General features: G+C 54.9%; 2 protein-coding genes across 7 annotated transcripts; one reads left to right on the forward strand and one right to left on the reverse strand.

Moving 5' to 3' along the window:
- The first annotated feature begins 2,050 nt into the window (after positions 1-2,050).
- On the forward strand, positions 2,051-4,469 carry NTMT1 (N-terminal Xaa-Pro-Lys N-methyltransferase 1). Of its 4 annotated transcripts, none has more exons than XM_072352681.1 (4): positions 2,051-2,109; positions 3,034-3,240; positions 3,376-3,628; positions 3,990-4,469. In XM_072352681.1, the coding sequence occupies exons 2-4, from the start codon at positions 3,079-3,081 to the stop codon at positions 4,244-4,246; spliced, it is 672 nt and encodes a 223-aa protein (XP_072208782.1). In that variant the 5' UTR covers positions 2,051-2,109; positions 3,034-3,078; the 3' UTR covers positions 4,247-4,469. The 4 variants fall into 4 exon arrangements, with proteins under 4 accessions (XP_072208782.1, XP_072208784.1, XP_072208783.1 ...); XM_072352683.1 differs by having other exon boundaries at positions 2,063-2,109; positions 3,074-3,240; XM_072352682.1 differs by lacking the exon at positions 2,051-2,109 and adding an exon at positions 2,547-2,647.
- Positions 4,470-5,190: 721 nt separating this feature from the next.
- ASB6 (ankyrin repeat and SOCS box containing 6) lies at positions 5,191-10,080 on the reverse strand. Of its 3 annotated transcripts, XM_072352994.1 has the most exons (7): positions 10,035-10,080; positions 9,657-9,876; positions 9,028-9,209; positions 8,518-8,624; positions 7,989-8,097; positions 7,456-7,554; positions 5,191-7,106 (listed from the first exon to the last, which is right to left on the reverse strand). In XM_072352994.1, the coding sequence occupies exons 2-7, from the start codon at positions 9,815-9,817 to the stop codon at positions 6,340-6,342; spliced, it is 1,425 nt and encodes a 474-aa protein (XP_072209095.1). In that variant the 5' UTR covers positions 9,818-9,876; positions 10,035-10,080; the 3' UTR covers positions 5,191-6,339. The 3 variants fall into 3 exon arrangements, with proteins under 3 accessions (XP_072209095.1, XP_072209097.1, XP_072209096.1); XM_072352996.1 differs by having other exon boundaries at positions 9,657-10,068; XM_072352995.1 differs by lacking the exon at positions 10,035-10,080 and having other exon boundaries at positions 9,028-9,191; positions 9,657-9,950.
- Positions 10,081-12,832: the final 2,752 nt, after the last annotated feature.

Consider the following 12,832-nt stretch of genomic DNA (forward strand, 5'->3'; position numbering starts at 1 on the left):
TGTGCCATGGGCTCCTCTGGTAGGAGGTATGGACCTCCTCAATGCTCAATGCTTGGAGCAATGGTGCCCCCACCCAGCAATGGCTTTAACCATAGAGTGCTGCAAGAGCGACCAGAGAGTCACCCTTGCCTACAGCCAACCTCCAACCCATGTGAGAGGGCTCCCCTTCATCCCATGTACTCAGCCCCATTTCAAGAGGGCTGTGAAGGGGAGTGTTGTGGGGGCTGCATGGCTGGAAGCCCCTGCTCTGGGTGTCAGCTCCCTGCCCATCTCCCTGCCGTGCCATTCTGCTGCTCTTTGCTTCCTATCATGGAATTTTAATTGGGTGAGTTGAGTTCTTTAAACAGTGTGAACTTGCTAAGTGCTCTGCATATTTTATACTCACGAGTAACATTTATCAAACAGAAAAGTACAATTAATCAAATAAGGAGCTTTTGGAACCCGGAGCGGTTTCCCTTCACCCTCATCTCACCCTCCTCATCCCCTTCTCCCCCTGCCACTGCCCCATCTGGATACACATAGACACCAATCTATACACACAGACACATAGACACCAATATATACACACAGATATACAGGTGTGCATACACAGATATACCTATTACAAGTATTTCTTGTATCTATAGATACATTTATGTCTGCACGTGTTCACATAGATGTGTGTATCCATGCACCTATATCTAACTACTGTGTAAATACACATGTATGGTGTGTGTGGTATGGTATGCATCTAAGTATGTACATGTATTATACCTATATGTGTAAGCATATCCATATGTGTACATACATGGATACATGGTCCAATTAAACTGAATAATAGTATAGTATAATAGTGGGGCACAGGGTGGTGTGTATGGGGTGTGGGGTCCCCCCATGTCCCCCAGGTTGTTGGTACCTGAGTGGGGTGTGCAGCATGCTGAGGATCACTGGGAACAACGCGTGCAGCTCTGGTCAACTCATCTGCAAACGGTGGTGTGAAATTAATTAGAATTAATTAATCAGAAAAGGGTAATAGGGGTGATTAAGTACCTGGGGGGGGGGGTCTGAATGTTACAGGAATGGTGATTGCCTTGAATGGGGGGGAGTGAGAGGGGAGTGCTAAGGAATAGATGGGGTCTGGGGGGGGTCAGTGTGTGGGGATCACAGTGTGATTGGGGATGGGCAGGGGGAAAGGGAAGGGGAAAAAAGGGAAAGAGAATGGGAAGGAAAGGGAAAAGAAAAGAGGAAGGGGAGAAAAGGGGAAGGAGGAAAAGAAGGGAAAATGAAAGGGAAAAGGGGAAGGGAAAGGGGAAAAGGAAAGAGAGAAAGGGAAAGAAGGAAAAGAGGAAAGGAAATGGGAAAGGGAAAAGAAGGGAAAGGGAAATGAAAGAGAAAAGAAAGGCAAAGAGAGGCAGGAAAAGGGAACGAAAAAGGAAAGAAATGGGAAAAGGGAAAGAAAAAGGAAAAGGAAATAGGGGAAAGGAAAGGCTCGTGGAGCTGCCCAATGCCGGGCCACGCTGCTCGACTCCCACCCGGCTTCGCACTCAGGGCCGAGAGCCGCACATGGAGCTGGGCACAGGCGGCAGAGCCCGAGGGCTGCAGGGCTGTATGGCTGTAGGACTATAGGGCTGTATGGCTGTAGTGCTGTATGGCTGTATGGCTGTAGTGCTGTAGTGCTGTATGGCTGTAGTGCTGTATGGCTGTAGTGCTGTAGTGCTGTAGGACTATAGGGCTGTATGGCTGTAGGACTATAGTGCTGTATGGCTGGATGGCTGTAGTGCTTTAGGGCTGTATGGCTGTAGGACTATAGGGCTGTATGGCTGTATGGCTGTATGGCTGTAGTGCTGTATGTCTGTATGGCTGTATGACACGCGGTGCCGCTCCGCAACGTGCCCGCCGCCGATGGACGCGGTCGCTGAGATCCCGCTGTCGCTCCGTCCGGCCCGGCACGGCGGGACAACAGCGCCTCCTGGCGGCCGCTGTGCGGTACTGCACCCAGGGGGCGGTCGGTTGGGTGATGTGGGCGGAGCTTCCTCTGTTGGTCTCTAAGCCACGCCTCCTTTCTTTACACGTGACATCGCCGTGACGTCACGCCGAGCGCCGCCTCACGGCGCGTGGCCGCGGCCGGAGGTAACAGAGAGGGGACGGAATTGGGGGGGGGTCCCGAGGGGGGAGGGGGGCTTTGGGGTGGGGGGGGATACGGGGAGACCCCTCACACCGGGATGGGGGGGGGGGCAGCCCCTGGCAGCGCCCGGAGGGAGAAAGTGGGGCACGGGGCTCCGCTATAGGCCGCTATAGGCCTTTGTGCGTTCAGCAGCCTCCCTATGGGGCTGCCGTTTAGTGCTCTGTGCTCCGTTAGGGCACAGCACGGACACGGTGAGCACCCCAGAACGGCCTGCAAAGCGTTTGTGTCTCATTGACGCCTTATTAGTAAAAAAGGGCTGGAAGTCCTCACGTTTTGACCGCCTTAAATGTTGGCTTCTGATCGCAGTTAGTCGCACCCGCAGTGGTTTGAATGACGGGATGTCATGGGGGGGATTTATAGCTTGTGTTGCTGGTTGTACCTTGAGGTTGTAGCACATGGATCTCACCGCTGGGCACGGCTGAGATTTACAGCCCTCAGGTCGGTGCTCAGGGGAACTTTTAGCGGCTCCGGATGTAATTGGAGGTGAGTGACGGGGCTGTCGGCACAGATAAACACCTCGAGCCTTAATGCTCCCAAGGTGGGGAGAGGAGGAAGGAAAGGTGAAAAGGCTGGGGCGGCCCTTAAAGGAAAAGGGAGGTGTTAAGTGAGGCTGAAGCATCATCCCCGCCTCGCTGACAGCAATCTGGTCCTTGTCCCTTTGTTCTGCTCCCCAGGAGGGTTTTAGGGTATGAAATAGCCCTGGGAGGGAGGGAGAAAGGGGTGTCAGCCCCAGGTCAGGGTGCTCACAGAGCTGATCTCACAGCCGTGGCATTGACAAGGGGAGGGTGGTGATGCTGTGCCCTTTGGGGGGGTCATGCCTTATGGGGGGGTTTTGTGCCTGACCTGTGATTTCTCCCCTCCTGGAGCAGCAGTGAGTCCCACAGGGGGGTGTGTGTGTGTGCCCCGCAGCCAGCATGACCAGCGAAGTGGTGGAGAATGAGTTTGAGTTTTACTCCAAGGCAGAGAAGTACTGGAAGGATGTACCTGCCACAGTGGACGGCATGCTGGGAGGTTACGGCCACATCTCCAGCATCGACATCAACAGCTCTAGGAAATTCCTGCAGCGGTTTCTGAGGGTAGGTGGCATATGGCTGGGTGTGCACACAGAGCTCCCTGTGCAGAGCTGGGCTCTTCCCTCTTTGCTGCTCTTTGAGCTCCCACGTGGTCGTCCCATTTCTCTGAGCTCAGCCCCCTCCCCGCTGTCACTCCAGGATGGCCCCAATCGAACGGGAACAACTCGTGCCCTGGACTGTGGGGCTGGAATCGGCCGCATCACCAAGAGGCTGCTGCTGCCCCTCTTCAAGACGGTGGACATGGTGGATGTGACTGAGGATTTCCTCACCAAGGCCAAGAGTTACCTGGGGGAGGAGGGCAGGCGGGTGCGCAACTACTTCTGCTGCGGCCTCCAGGACTTCAGCCCCGAGCCCAATTCCTACGACGTCATCTGGATCCAGTGGGTTATTGGTGAGGGTTGCTTGGCTTTGCAGAGTCTGGCTTGCCTGTCCCAGCTACCCCACGTGCACAGGGAGGGGATTGAAGAGAGCTCAGGCTCCTCTAGGCATGAGCATTGCAGCCTAGCTGGGTAGGGGGCCTGACCCACAGAGGGGCAGTGGGAGGGCATTGCATCATGGCATCTTTTCCCTCCAAACTGAGGTCAGAGCAGAGAAGCGTGGGTTGGATAGAGCTGGGACTGAGCCCACAGTTGAACATCCACTGTTCAAATATTTGTCTGCTTGGATAAGGAGGGATCCCAACCACAGCCTCCCCTCATCCATCACACTGCCTGGGGGTCCTGCACTCACTAATAACCTGCTTTACCCTACAGGACACCTCACTGACAACCACCTCTCTGACTTCCTGAAGCGGTGCCGTGCCGGCCTGCGGCCCAATGGCATCGTGGTCATCAAGGACAACATGGCTCAGGAGGGAGTCATCATGGATGATGTGGACAGCAGCGTCTGCCGGGACCTGGATGTGGTCCGTAAGATCATCCGCAGGGCTGGGCTGCACCTCCTGGCTGAAGAACGCCAGGAGAACTTCCCCGATGAGATTTACCATGTCTACACCTTCGCCATGAGATGAAGGCACCTGCTGATGGGAGGAGGTCTCTCCAGGGCCAGGACAGCGGTTCCTGCCGGGGCCAGGAGGGGTGAGGACTGTGCCTTCACTGCAGGGCTGCACGTGGCAGTGAGGGTGTTGTGACTCCATCTATCTGGGGCTGGTGGTGAGGACGGGGCTTCGTCTTCCAAGTTGCTGCTGTTTGTGAAAAGAAATGTTTGCCAAATACATTTTTCTTTTTTCCTGCTGTTGGATTTAAGCATTTGGGTTCTGGCTTGGTGCTGCACCCAGGATCTGTATGCGGATGCCTGGCACTGCTGGGAGCAGGAGAGTCCCACCTGTAAGAGATGTGCTCCTCCTTGTGAGCAGGAGCTTGGTCCATCTCTGTGATGGGATGGATTCCCTTTCTCAGTTGGGTGTTTGCCCCATTCTCACTCATGAACTCACTGTGGCTTACAGAAGCGAGGGCTGAAATGGGCACCAAGTTGGGTATGGCAAACAGGAGACATCTCAGCCATTGCCTTATGGTAGGCTGTAGGTTGTGGGGCTCTGAAAACGGCCTCCTGTAAACCCACAAAGTAGGTCTGTACACATGCAGCAAAACAGGTTACAGACATAATCCTGGGCCTCACACCTCCTGCTTAAATGCTGCAGCTGCCTCCCAGCTTTTAACACTTCCCCTCTGCCACATCCAGGGCATTTCAAGTCCAGCCACTGGCTTGTGCCCACCCAATGTACCACAACTGCTAACACTGACCCAGCTGCTCACCAGGGGCTGAACCCACACAGAGCTGCTGCCACCCATCCCTTGTGATTCCTCACTTCCACCCCAATTCTCCTGCAGAAGAAACAAGCACCTTGCTGCTATTCCAAAGGCCTTGTTTAATTGCTCATTTTCCATCCCAGACAGCAGGGAAGTATTTTATCACATTGTTTTATTGGTGGTTTTTTAAACATGATGGGAGTCATCAAGATGCACAGCTCCAGTTCCACATAGTGGGATAAGGTGAAAAACAGACGCTGCCAGGAGGGGGCAATGTGGTGAGACAGCTCTTCTGCAACCAACTGCCTGTGGATCCTGGATCCACTTGCTATAAAGACCTGCTCAGTACATCTCTTCCTCTTCTGCATCTGTTCCTCACGACAAACAAAAACAACAGAAACGTGGAGGGACTCTCAGCTTTACAGCATCTTCTGCACTTCACAAGGAAGCAGATGCCTCCTTGGGGGAGCCAGATGGCTGTGACAGGTTGGGACCTTCCTGCAGAGCCCCAAAAGTTGGGGTTTCCAGTAGCAGCTTGGCAAGAAAACTCCCATTGCAGCCCTGCTGCAATTTCTTTCCTCTGGGAAAGAGGCACTGGAGATCAAAGTTCAGCATGCAATCACCAAAAGAAAGAGAAGCAGATAAGAGGAACGGGGAAAAGCAAGGCCGAGGAAATAACTGCCCATTCCTCATCCTTGCACAAGGACAGAACGAGGAACAGCCACTGGTCTGCTTGCTTTGGAGTCCAGCATTGCTGAGGCACCCTTTGTAGACGGTGCTGAGTGGATTCAGCACTCCTGGCAAAAGCTCTGAGGTCACTGAGCAGTCAGGCTGCTGTTGCTAACCCTGCTTCCCCTCATCCCCTCCATGCTCCTGGTTTTGGAATCCCAGGTGAGTGAGGAAGGCACCCACATCCAGGCAGAGATGCAGGACTGTGGCTACTTCCACTGACTGAACAGGAGGGCACAGATGCCAGCATTCCTCTTCACATCGCTGCTCTGTTGCTGGGACATCTCTCAGCATCCTGAGGCATCTCACTGGGCTGCCACTCACTCATGGCACTGCAGAGACCTGTACAGTCACAGCATCCTCCTGCTCTCTCCCCTTTTCTTACAAATCTTTTTTCTTTCACCTTGCAAAGGTGAATCCACCTTTTAAACCACCACCCTCCTGCAGTGTCCAGCCCTCTTCACCTCTCAGGCTCTGCTCACCTCCCTGCAGCATATTTTAAAGCCACGAGACCTCCACAGACGAGCATGCAGCATCGTGCACAAAAAAGGACACCCCTGGAAAATCAGCAGAGACACCACAGGCAGAATTGGTCAAGTCATTGGCACAGGGACAGCAGTACCTCTCACTGCAGAGATAACGGGCGCAGAGCAGTGATTTGCTGACTGTCTGGAGGCACTGTGACCACGGAATGAGGAGATGGAGAGTCATCATTCAGACTGAGGTCCTCGTGCCCAACAGCAGTGTGGTCAATGAGGAGGTACCACTTCAGCCTGTCTGGAAGAGGTAGAGCCTTGATTTTTACATCTATTGGCCAAGGCCTAAGGCACTGCCGGATGGACACCCTGCAGAGATGTTTCAGTGCCTGTGGGGTGTGCTCCAGCTGCTTGACGGAGCAGAACAGAGTCCTGATCTTTTCCTCGTGGTACCTGCAGCTGTTAACGTCAACCTTAAAGTCACTGGGTAGCTGGATGGTTTGTGAACTGGCCATCATGAGCTCCAGCAGAGTCTGACCCATTTGGATGACCTCTGTAGAGATGCTGCTATCTTTGAGGATACTGACGTGAGAGCAGAGGCAGTCAAAAACAGTCTGGAAGCCTGACCAGCATGAGGGACCGTGGAGGGAACAGTTGTAGGCAGCACCTGACTCCAGCAGGAAACGCAGCAGTGGGAAGTGGCATGTGAAGTTCTGGAGGCAGCGGTAGGTGAAGGACTCGAGGGATGGGCACTCACTGGGGTTGGCACCGTGAGCCATGAGCAGCTGCATGACACGAATGCAGAAACGATTCTGTACCTCTGCCTCTGTGCTGGCCAGGACTATGTCACCCAGCAGGAAGATGATGTAAGTAAAGACAGTGTCTCCATCTTCAGTGGTAGCCCTGGCATCTGCACCTGGAGGAGAGAAAAGAAGATAAATGGAGCTGCAGAGAAAGGCAGGACACAATCAGGATGGATTCAGGAGAGAGACCAAGAGGGGAGAGGGGGTGGGGACTGTACTTAAATGCATCACGCCCCTACACAACCCACTGTGGAACTGACAGCAAGAGGGCTGACAGCCACAGTGCTTCTCCCTAGTGGAAAAGTATTTCAAATCTGAGCACCCCTGGACTGAGTGCTCTTCTGGACTTCACTCTTACTCAGCTGGGAACATAAAGGAGTTGGGAGGGCAGCACCTGGTGCTCTACAAAGAAGGGGCAAGCACCAGGCCTAGAGGGGTTCTGAGTGGAGCTGTTGTCCTCACCTCCTTCCAGCAGGAGACGGATGCTCTCTGTGTTGTGGAGCTGGACGACATCACTGCTGCAATAACAGTGCAACAAGGCGTGCAACAATGCTGTCTTTCCTGCAGTAGGAAAAGACAATCAGATGAGACAGTGCTCCACCTGGAAATACTCATCCCCCAGAACCAAGGAGAAGAATCCATCCCACCAGCCCAATGGCTAAACATGAGGGAGACAGCCTTTCTGCTAGCAGGCTCCCATCACTGTGATGGAGCACAGCTGTGGTGGCACAGCTGGGGCTGGTGGTGGCCCCATAGGGCACACGGGCCATGGCAGAGTGGTTTTTAGAGCACCCCTCCCCTTCACCCAGTTCAGAACTGCTTTTAGCCTCCTGCTGCATCTAATGCAGACAAGATACTAGGAGACAGCACAGAGCACCAGGGAGGCTCTGCAGCCTGCATGAATTTCCAAAGCAGGCAGAATCATCAGCAGCAAGGTGGAGGGACACAGATCCCATGCCCTGCTCCAGCCCACCTGCTGGAAGCACCCCACAAACCGGTTTTGTCAGCTGCGTTGACGTCAGCCCCAAGCTGAAGCAGCCGTTGGAGGCATGGCAGCCGCTCAGGTTCCTCACTGGCCAGATCAAGGGGACTGCTCTCATGGATCTGTACAGGGCGAGAGGAAAATCCACAAGTATTAATTAAGGACTATTTATGAGGACTGCTGGAGAATCACTGATGGGGATTCATCATGGCCAACAAGAGCATATAAGTCATCCTGTCCCCAAAAGCAAGAATGAAAGCTCCCTCCCCAGTGTCACTGTGTTTACAGGGAAGAGGTTGATATACCCCAGCTCCCTCCCACCACATGCTCCACAGCAGAAGGCAGCTCTGCTTGGCCAAAGGCAGCCTCAGCTTTTGCCATAGCACTGGAGCAGCACAGACAGCAGCTTAGGAGGTCACTGGTGGAAGGCAGCATGCAGCAGGCCCTAGAAGGGGCAGCAGAGAGGGCTGACCCCACACAAAGATCCTCTGCAGCCCCAAGGAAGCTGGAGCACGTTCGTGTCCAAGCAGTCAATTCTGTACCCGGTCTCTGCGGTTGATGTCAGCCCCATGACGTGCCAGGAGCTCCACCATGTCAGGCTGGTTGCGAAGCACTGCAATGTGCAGCGGGGTGTAGTAGGTAACTGGGTCTGAGGACAAAAACACATGGTCAGAACCAAGGGTCTTCCCAGACACAAAACATACCAGCCACGGCGGGCACTGAGAATAGCTGTCTACAGCAGCAGTCGTTACAGATGCCCCAGGTCCTGTATCTGCAGTGGCTCTGCCTCTGTCAAAAGCCCTCATAGATGCCAGTTGGCTCCCATTCTCTGGCCATCCCCCCAGTCTGCTCTTATAGAGATATAATAAGAGTACAGACAAGGCACATCTAATCTATCAAATCCAGAGTGGGAGCCTGAGGCCAGAGTTAGCAGCACCCCTCCCTTTCTGTCCCAGTTATCTCTACCTTGCAGGGCCACCTTCTCACCACCCAGACCCTCCCAGCCAGCCCAAGGAGCAGAGTGAAGCACAGCACCCTTCCCACAGCCATACCTTCAAAGCTGAGGTCTGCACCAAACTCCAGGAGTACTTCTGCAGCCTCGACAAGCCCCAGCTCAGTAACCTTCAGCAGAGTATAGCTCACACCTTCCTGGTAGAACGGGGAGTGGGCTTCCCTCTCCAAGACTTGTCTCATTTCTGAGAGCTGGCCTCCATTGCTACCCAGGCAGGCGTGGCTGGACATGAATGAAAATAACCAGTTACTCACCTGGGCACTATGTGTTTCCTATGGGCTTGCAAGGGTCAAAGTAGGGAGGGGGGAAAAGTCTTGGTTTCTCTTGTTGTCTTGTAAACTGTTGGCTAAAGGGTTATTATATAGGCTTCTAGAGCAGTCTAAGGGTTATATAGGCTTCTAGAGCAGTCTAAGGGTTATATAGGCTTCTAGAGCAGTCTAAGGGTTATATAGGCTTCTAGAGCAGTCTAAGGGTTATATAGGCTTCTAGAGCAGTCTAAGGGTTCTATAGCAGTACTGGAATGCAGCTGAAACCCTGCTGAGCCTTTTTTGCTCCAGGCAGCTCCCGAGGAGCACACACAGCCTCCCGTTTGCTCTGCTCCTACCCACGTTCCCAAAGGACAGACAGAGCATTTACCCCCACCGCTCTGCCTGCAGCCCAGCCCGTTACCTTTCAAGCTCCTTCTGCCCTTCCGTGTCCTGCAGTGTCAGCAAGGCCAAGATCTCATCCACCATGGGCTGGTACTCCAGGGTGATCCTGCGGAAGCCGTGCAGGAAAGGCATCCCGCAGCGCTGTGCTCTGCACGCAGCCCCCGCAGGGCCCTCCCGCATGGCAGGAACCCGCCAGGCCCACCCAGGCCTGTTTCCCACAGGGGGCCGCCCCCCTTCCTCTGCGAACAAACGCGGGTTTCGGGTCGTTTTGCATTCAAAAACACACCGCTTCCCTCGCTCACACAACTCCCGACCGCCCCACCCACCAAAGGAACCTCGAGGCGGTTCCGACGGACCCCACCGAACCGAACCCGGAGAGCCGACAGAAGCGACCCACCTCACGGCCCCGCCGCCGGAAGCGGAAGTAGCCTGCTGCCCCCAACAGTGGGCGGAGTCTGACAGGGGGCGTGGTCTATCAAAGGGGCGTGGCCTAATTGTGGGCGGGGCTACGGCGCGCTCGGCCGCCAGGGGGCAGCGGGAGAATGGGAGAGGGGCGGGAGCGCGCAGCAGGTGCTGGAGGGCGCGAGACACGCGCGTGCACGCGCACACACGCACGCCCCGACTCACGTGCGGTTGCAAATGCGGTGTGCAAGAGCTGCGCGCACCCGCGTGCACGTGGCAGCGCGTCCTCAGCAAGGCCTCCCTCCGCGCAGGGTGCGCGCACTCAAGCATGCAAGGTGCATGAGCACGGCCCCTCTGCTTGCAACCAGGTGTGCACGGCTGCTGTCACGTGCGTGATGCATGCAGACACACATCCCGCCCCCTAGCAGTGACAGCCCTGTCCCGGTGCCCTCAATGGCTCTGGCTCTGTCCATGCCACACTGAGTGCATGCAGGTGTGCACCATTGCCTTGCAGCCCCATGCGCCCCCATCACCCTCCAGGGTGCACCCAAAGGTGGAGCTGCCCCCATGATCCCAGTGTGGCCCCATACTGCAGCCACAGGGCTGTGGGTGCCCCCCCTGCACTGCATCCATTGGCTGTCAGCTCCAATTTAGGGGCTGTCAGGGCCATGCACACCCCATGGTGTTTCTCCCACCCCCAAACCCTCCGTGTTCCCCAGACCGTGGTGCAGGTGGTGGCACTATCACCATCCCCAGCCATGTGGCACCAGAGGGCACCAGGCAGGTCCAGCCTGCACCAGGCACTGCTATGGGAGAAATCATTTAGAAGGCAATGCTGTGAGTGGGCTATGTCCATGTCGTGTCCCTAATGTGGCCCTGCCGTGTCCCTGCCATGTCCCCATCATGTTCCTGCTGTGGCTTTTCTATGTCCCTATCATGTCCCTGCCATGTCCCTGTAGTGCACCCACCATGTCCCTGCAGTGTCTCCATCACGTCCCATCCATGTCCCTGCTGTGTCCCCATTGTGTGCCCGCCACATCCCTGCTGCAGCCCCATTCCTGTCCCTGCCACGTCCCTGCTGCGTCCCCACCTCATCTTCACCACATCCCATTTGGATCCCCGTTGTGTCCTCCTTGTATCCCCACCACGTCCCCGCAGTGCCCTCCCCCCACAACCCCAACATGTCACAAGCCCCCAATCCCCCTCTTGGTGCCCCCCCCACCCCTATTCCCGTACCCACAGCCCTGTGTCCCGGCACGGTGTTGGTGCCCAGCCGCACACCGGGACGGCTGTACCATTGCTGGCAGCGCCCGGCGGGGCGGCGGGGAGGAATGCGAGCTGCCATCCATCAGGGAGACAGAGCAGCAGCGAGCCGAAGAAAGAGGGGCATTTTAGGAGGAAAGCCAGGGAAATTTGATCATTAAGAAATCCTCCTGGCTGTCTGGGGGAATTTAATTAAATTGCTGGAAAGGGCTGTAAGCACATCTGGATCCAATATGTGCAGCTTTGATTTTTTTTTTTTTTCTTTCTTTTCTTTCTTTTTTTTTTTTGTAGTTCACTCTTTTCCCATCTCGCTGCTGAAGGGTTGAGGGGGGCGGGGGGGGGATGGAATAAAAGGGAAATAGCAGAGCCACGGAGTATTGGTTCATCTGGGACTGGGATTGCTGGCAGGGAAAGAAAGAGAGAGGGAGAAGGAAGGAGAGAAAGAAGGAGATGGAAAGTGGGGAATGAAGGGTTTGGGGGGAGAAACCTCCTGTGGGGCTGGGGTTGTGCAATGCTACCAAAGGCACTGCAGCCTCTGCCCCTCGAGATGCCCCCACGGTGTGACAGTGATGCTGGGACACCCATAGGAGGACACAATGGGGCATCACCCCCACGTCGCTCTTTGCGCCTCAATTACATTGAGTTCATCCAGTTTTAAGGTGGGAAAAACGAAGAGGGAAACACGCCAAGGAGCACAGACAGCATCGCAGTGGGGTCTGTGCTGCTCTGCCCCACAGAGTGGGATTGAAGCCCGTACACTCAGGGTTAGGTGCACTGAACGTGCTTGGCTCAGTTTCCACCCAACGCTCTCCGCTGCGCCGGGATCTCCTTTTGCCAGCACAAGTTTGAAGCACTTAAAACACATTTTTCAACACCACCACCCCCCCCCTTTCCAAAAAAGAAGTTAAATCCTACCGCTACAAAGGAAATGGCATTAATAGAGATTGTTTGGTTTCAAAAGGGAAGGAAAAGGGGAAAAAAAAGAAAAGCCCAACTTTGACCCTTACATCAAAAAAATGCCATTCGGCTCTCACCCCTCTGAAGGGCCTGACGGGGGTACGGCTGAAGGGCGCCTCGGTTCTCAATGCTTTACTGTTCCTATCCTGCTCGTGGAAATGCGTGAGGATCGGCGGGGAACTGCAGGCACCCCGCAGGAAGGTGTGTAAATCTTTGCGTGTCTAAAGAAACTTCAGCCGGCCGCGAGGATCGGGGGGGGAAAAGAAAACGCTTGGCCTCCTTTTTTTTCATCCTTCCCACTTTCCTTTGGAGCTCCGATCCCCTTTGATCGTTGCAGAATGTATGTATATATATGGGAAAAAAAAGGTCGTATTTCACCCCCCCCAGAAATATCAGGGCCGTCAGAGGGCCCGAGGAAGTGCGAACCCGAGGGGGTTTTGCTGGTGATTATTCCCCTCCGTTTAATTATTTAATGCCGCGGATGGAATGAAAGACGTCGGCTCTGGATAAGCAGACGGGGGTGGGGGGGGGGGTCTGTCCACGTGGCTGCCCCTCATCAGAAGTCATTGTCGC

The sequence above is a fragment of the Excalfactoria chinensis genome, chromosome 18, assembly GCF_039878825.1.
Source record: "Excalfactoria chinensis isolate bCotChi1 chromosome 18, bCotChi1.hap2, whole genome shotgun sequence".
In the NCBI taxonomy this organism is placed as follows: domain Eukaryota; kingdom Metazoa; phylum Chordata; class Aves; order Galliformes; family Phasianidae; genus Excalfactoria; species Excalfactoria chinensis.

Excerpts from the sequence above, each read along its gene's own strand:
- NTMT1 (XM_072352681.1), top strand. The coding sequence starts at position 3,079 with ATGACCAGCGAAGTGGTGGAGAATGAGTTTGAGTTTTACTCCAAGGCA. Across the intron at positions 3,241-3,375 it reads TCCTGCAGCGGTTTCTGAGG|GATGGCCCCAATCGAACGGG; the intron begins GTAGGTGGCATA and ends CTGTCACTCCAG. Across the intron at positions 3,629-3,989 it reads CTGGATCCAGTGGGTTATTG|GACACCTCACTGACAACCAC; the intron begins GTGAGGGTTGCT and ends TTTACCCTACAG.
- ASB6 (XM_072352994.1), bottom strand. The coding sequence starts at position 9,817 with ATGCGGGAGGGCCCTGCGGGGGCTGCGTGCAGAGCACAGCGCTGCGGG. Across the intron at positions 8,625-9,027 it reads TGCAGACCTCAGCTTTGAAG|ACCCAGTTACCTACTACACC; the intron begins GTATGGCTGTGG and ends TTTTGTCCTCAG. Across the intron at positions 8,098-8,517 it reads ACATCAACCGCAGAGACCGG|ATCCATGAGAGCAGTCCCCT; the intron begins GTACAGAATTGA and ends CGCCCTGTACAG.